General features: G+C 44.4%; 1 protein-coding gene across 1 annotated transcript in view; it reads left to right on the top strand.

Annotated features, from left to right (window-relative positions):
- VPS33A (VPS33A core subunit of CORVET and HOPS complexes) overlaps window positions 1-6000 on the top strand; it is a 35263-nt gene that overhangs the window by 6448 nt on the left and 22815 nt on the right. The window contains exon 7 of the mRNA XM_040347184.1: window positions 5669-5862. Coding sequence (XP_040203118.1) covers window positions 5669-5862 — 194 coding nt within the window. The remainder of the gene's footprint in view (window positions 1-5668; window positions 5863-6000) is intronic.

Below are 6000 nucleotides of genomic sequence, written 5' to 3'. Positions count from 1 at the left end.
TGATATGGATAGCTTATATACTTCATGTGTTATTACCACTGAGGCTGTGTGCGGGAAAACTGATCCTTCAGCCAAAGAGTGCTCAGTCTGGGATTGGCGCTGCTGTTCTGCACACCGCCTCAGGGCATGTAAAATTACAGTTGATCCTGTGTTCAGAGAACTGCTGCTAAACAAATCCTCGGCATATATAAACAGGGGGCACTAATGCCACGTACACACGATCGGATTTCCGTCGGAAAAACATTGGATGTTTTTTCCGACGGAATTCCGCTCAAGCTTGACTTGCATACACACGGTCACACAAGTTCTCTGAACTTTCGTCCATCAAGAACGCGGTGACGTACAACACTACGACGAGCCAAGAAAATTAAGTTCAATGCTTCCAAACATGCGCCGGAAATTTTGCGCGTCGGAATTGCTACAGCCTCAGGGGTTGTCAAATTAATGCTGTGTCTTGGTTCAGAAAACTGTTCCCAACAAAAGCCTCATGCCCCGTACACATGATTGGAAATTCCGACAGCAAAAGTCTGATGGAGCATACACACGGTCGGAATTTCCGTTCAAAAGCTCACATCGGACTTTTGCTGTCGGAATTTCCAATTGTGTGTATGGGGCATGAGGCTTTTGTTGGCAACAGTTTTATGAACCCAGACACAGCATTAATTTGACAAACCCTGAGGCTGTGTGTAGGAGAGCAACTCCTGATCACAGTCTGACTATACATGTGCTGAGGCTGTATTCTGAGTTTCTCAGTTGTCCGTTCCATAGGAGGTAGTAACTGATTAGATATGCAAAGGGAAACCAGCTGGGTATCTTACTATATCCTAATACCGGATTAGTGACAGTAAAAGCAGTGACTCTTTTCTTCACAATATGGGAGATTTATTAAAACTAGAGCACTCAGAATGTGGTGCAGCTGTGCATGGAAGCCAATCGGCTTCTAACTTCAGCTTGTTAATCTTTGACAACAAAAACTGAAAGCCGATTGGTTTCTATGCAGAGCTACACCAGATTTCTCCTATCACCTTCCAGGACGGCACACCAGAGAGATGAGGGCTCCTCCCCACAGGAAACACAATCAATTGACAGTTTGTTATAAGTCCCCACCCATCCCCTTGCTCCTCAGTATTGATTGTGTTTCTCCCGAACACAGCGACATGTTTGTTTTTTTGTTAAACCTGGAGACGGTGAGGTCGAAAGGTACCCCTGTTGAGGCAGGTTCAGGGAGGCCAGGGAGAGCTGAACTAACCTGTAGGCTTCGGCCCGCTCACAGGTCGCCCCAAAGGCGTGCACTGGCGCTCTGAGCTGCGGTGAAAAAGCCATCGCCTTAGTGCAAAAATGCCGCCACGATACTGCTCTCTCCTTCCTGGGGGGGTTGCCACTAAGGAGCATTGCGCTCCAAGCCTCTCTCTGAGAGAAACAGGAACCGCGCCACCGGAGCGTGGGCGGTTCCTTACAGCGCAACCCGGAAGTGACGCATCGGCATGGAGAGCAGCGTGGAGCGGTGGAGGTCGGCGGCGGATAAACCCTAACACAGGTACCGACAAGCCAAGGACCCAGCCAACCTCCTCATGGAACAGGAGGAGAGGAAGGCAAATGTGACTGCAGGCAGATCCAGGTCGGGGTGTGGTGAGTACAAATCCCCCTTGGAAAGGGAGGAGGAAAGGGAGTGAGAGCTCCTGGCTTTCAGGGGTCTGAGATCCCGGAGCCAGCCAGAACAGGACTGGATTTTACTTCTCAACACCCTTTCCCCTCCCCAGTACAAACCTGCAGTCCTAGGGGAGGACAGAGTAAAGTGTATATCTCTTGTCTTTAATCCCCCCAGCGGAACCCAGGAGGCCCCAAATAAACAATCTCCTGCCGCTTCAGGGCATAGCTCCTCTAAAAATAAATGTGTGGGTACTGTAAGGATAAACTCCCACTCAAAGCCTTTTTTCTAAGAATACATTAATAACTTAGAAGAGGGGGCTCCTGCAATAATAAGGTATATCTCACCTATGCAGACGGAAAGGCCAGCAACAGTCAAAACTTTCCGTGAAGCCACCAGGCAGCCAGTAACTTAAAGGGGTTGTAAAGACAAAAATATTTTCCTCTTAAATTAAAGTCTGACAGTAGCTGATAAAGTAAAAAGTAATGTTTTGAATTATAACTAGTTTAATACCTGTTGAAATCGAGCTGTTTTATTCACTTCCAGCACTCCTGAATCGTTATTCTCACTGACTTCCTGGTTTGCGGTGCGCATTCATTCTTGCTACATCATGGCCTAATGGGAACTACAGTTGCCATTAGGCTTAGCCTCCATGCCTATGAGGGATAAGAGAGCATCTTCACGCAGGGCTGTAGTCATAGGGAGGGGGTGAGCACATTCTGCTTTCCACCATGCAAAACAGCTCAGATGCTGGTGGAAAGCAAGGAAAGGAGAGACAGGAAATGGCATTTTCAAACCTGGATTACTGTATTTTGGAGGTCAAAAGGAAAAACGAGGTAAGTGATATTTAAATGCTCTAGCTTACAGCAATCAATTGATCTAATAAAAAACTAACCTTTAGTGTTTCTTTAAGGTCTGGCATAGAGGAGCTTATCCCTAGAGAGGACACATCCTCCCAGGAAGGCCTTGTCTGAATGGGATCTAGTGCCCTTCCCCCACTTTCACAGTCATTCCCTCTAGTACAGTAGAGGAAACTAAGGAAGACAGGGAGGATAAGGGGGAGCCGAGCAGAATAGGACGCCCCATTCACCCTAGAGGATCTGGGGGGACTTCTGCAGGGAAAGGTGCCCGTGTCTTCTGTGTTTAATTACTCAGAAAAACACCATAATTGCTATTGTCCTTTTCAGTTGGATGAAGGACCCTAACCTATTAAGCATCAGAAACACACATTGGAGCCTCTGTCCTTTCCCTTTGCTTAGGTTACATGGTATCTTATTACATATTATAAATACACAACATTTTAAGTTTGATTTGTGTCTTCTATGTCCTACAGGTGACTGTATATCAGAAATATAACGGTGAAGGCTGGGTGTGTCTTCCTGTTTTAATGTTCCATATTAAACCTGAGCTTGCTACCCTTCAGAAATACAAGATTTATGACCTGTATATCTGTGATATTAATTATATATCTGTCACTTTATTTCAGACCTTATTTTCCATGCACATGGAAGGAACAGGATTTCTGATGGCAAAAGATTCAGTCCTTTACATCTAGGCATGCCAGAGACATGCCCTAGACCGGAACCCAGTAGGGTTATAGGACACTGGAAGAAGGTCATAAAATCACCTATCAGGATTTTTTAGTAAAAAAGGGGTTACGCTTTTAGGAATTGGTTGCTTGAAGATACAGCATCAGAGCTTATCTGACTAGTCCACCCAATCCGATAAATTTACAGCTCGGTATGTATCCTTCAGGTCACCCCATTGGACGAACTGGATGTGACTAACCAATATTCGTTTCTTACTCCTACTATAGAATTAATCACTTGTGGTAGGGATCTGCTTAACTTGGCACTCTTTGGTGCCTGGAGTAGATTATGCACTCAAACGCTGTGTATTTACAAAATACTGTATTTTGTTGGCGTGTGGCACTCACGTGTTTTGCCCTGAGAATATAGGGCAAACTGTGCCTGCGTGTTATACGCAGGGGTGCTGTGGAGAGTTTCTTCCCCCGACACTTTTGTTTTATATGCCAAGAAAATGCAGTGGTTACTCGCAGTTCTTACCAGGCTCCTTTTTGCGTAAATTAACGCATCTGCCCGCAGGGCTATAAGGAGCTGGGGGATATAGAACACATTCACATCTGACATGCCAGCATTCAGATGGGAAGAGAACCAGAAGTTGGGAATGCCCAGGGGAAGATTGGACTTACTTGCCAACAGGCTTGCATAGCAGCCGTTTTGACCTGTCTAGCAGTGTGCGTTGGAGACAGGGGGTTGGTCCGCACACGTTGGCGGGCGCATGAGTGAGCCACGCCAAGGCATCCTGTGGACCTGACACTGACCAATAGGTGTCCTCGCTATACAGGCACATGCATTCTGATGTATGGAGGGGGGCAGGTGAACTGAAGGGGAACCACCCCTCCTTGAAGGTGCAGGAACACACCAAACGCCCTGCTTGGTTACATACCTGCCCAGTCATTTGAGTCCAGGGAATAAGCTTTCCTTAATCTAGTATCCTTGAGTGGGTTGACTTCCTTGTTTCGCCATGACTATGGCAGACAAGAAAGGGACCCACAAGGATGGTCCGTCAGACCTTTTTTATTCTAAACCATTCTCCTGAACAGACTAGTGGCTTAAAACCAGATGTTTTTTCTGGGTTGATCAAAGTAGTTCCTTGTTTCACAGAACGAATCTCTGATTAAACTTTTTGATGGTCCTATGCAGCAATTGCAGACATTATTGACCACGATGGCTAGAATATTGGCACAGCCAATCCTTCTATCTTAAAAAATTCACAGGCTCTCAGATTTTTCTTTGAGAGCACATGCCACCTAGGTCCTGCATCCGAAAAGGAGACAGGGACATAGGTGGAGCAGACCTGCAGGTCAATTACATGATCCAGCTAGGATACCTTCATCACACACTAGGGAGTGGAGGTGGTGAAACAAAGTCAGATTCTGACATTTAGCAGAAAGACCTTGCAGGCAAGGGTCCCACCCTAAAGTAGGCCTGTGGTTCTTTAATATCCTCTCTGGTGTGCCGTCCTGGAAGGCGTTAGGAGAAAACTTACGTTAGATCTACCGGTAACGGTATTTCTACGAACCTTCCAGGACGGCAGGCCTACTACCCGCCCTATGTGGAAGGGGAAAAATAAGCTATACGCTAGGTGGTAAGTACCTATATGGAGCAATGTCCCTTGTGAACCAGTTCAAGATTACTTTAATACATACTGAGGAGCAAGGGGATGGGTGGGGACTTATAACAAACTGTCAATTGATTGTGTTTCCTGTGGGGAGGAGCCCTCATCTCTCTGGTGTGCCGTCCTGGAAGGTTCGTAGAAATACCGTTACCGGTAGATCTAACGTAAGTTTTTGCACTCTCCAGTTTTAGTAAATAATCCCCAAAGTCTTCTGGTGTCCCAAGAGACAGTTTTTTTACTTTGGATTACCATAACTCCGGTATAGTGGGAAGAGAAACAAAAGTTAGAGGGAGTGTTCTCTTGCAAGATCCTGGAGGATGGACTACATTGTGTAAGGTGAATTTTTTTTTTTTTTTTTTTTTTTTTTTTTTTTACCGCGTTTGCGGTGTGGTTTTTAAAGGACATGTGACACCAAAAACGCATTGCAAAGTGTAAGCTCACGCTGCAGAGTGAAATACGATTGGTAAAGTTGTGTTTTACTTTCAATGCCAAATCATGTGTCAAGGAAATTTTACCAGTCTTTGATAGTAACTTATTATTATTATTATTATTATTATTATTATTAAAATATATATATAATATTTTTTTTTTTTTTTTGGGGAAACCCTATTTCTGAACATGCAAAGACTGTATCATAAAAAGACCAAATTGATATTGTAGTCATTAGGATTATTGTAGTCGTCTACATTTGCCAGTATATTGCCAGATTTTGATGTAGTGATCGAAGTTCCTATGGAGTGAACAGTGTAAAAATGTCCTTATGAGACTTTAAATGTTGACAATACAAAATCCTAATGAAATATATCCCTGCTCACACAGGCCATGTGAAATTGCCTCCAGAGAAATTTGCTGCCAAGAAACAAGGTGAAGGTGGGAAGGATTTACCTACTGAGCCCAAGAAACTACTTCTAAACTCTGCAGAGGAGCTCTATGCTGAGATTAGAGACAAAAACTTTAATGCTGTGGGTTCAGTGCTCAGTAAAAAGGCCAAGATTATCTCTGCTGCTTTTGAGGTGACCTCTTTGACCTATTTATAACATTTGAATTTAAGCAGTCCACGAAATTGCATGTTTTATGATGAAATTACACAATTTGAAGCATCTTGAAGTATATATTTTTTTAACGCAGTGAATGGGATGTTCAAATATGTT

This window comes from Rana temporaria, chromosome 1, assembly GCF_905171775.1.
Source record: "Rana temporaria chromosome 1, aRanTem1.1, whole genome shotgun sequence".
Lineage (NCBI taxonomy): Eukaryota > Metazoa > Chordata > Amphibia > Anura > Ranidae > Rana > Rana temporaria.
The sequence above is the reverse complement of the archived record's forward strand: the minus strand, read 5'-3'. Positions and strand labels throughout refer to the sequence as shown.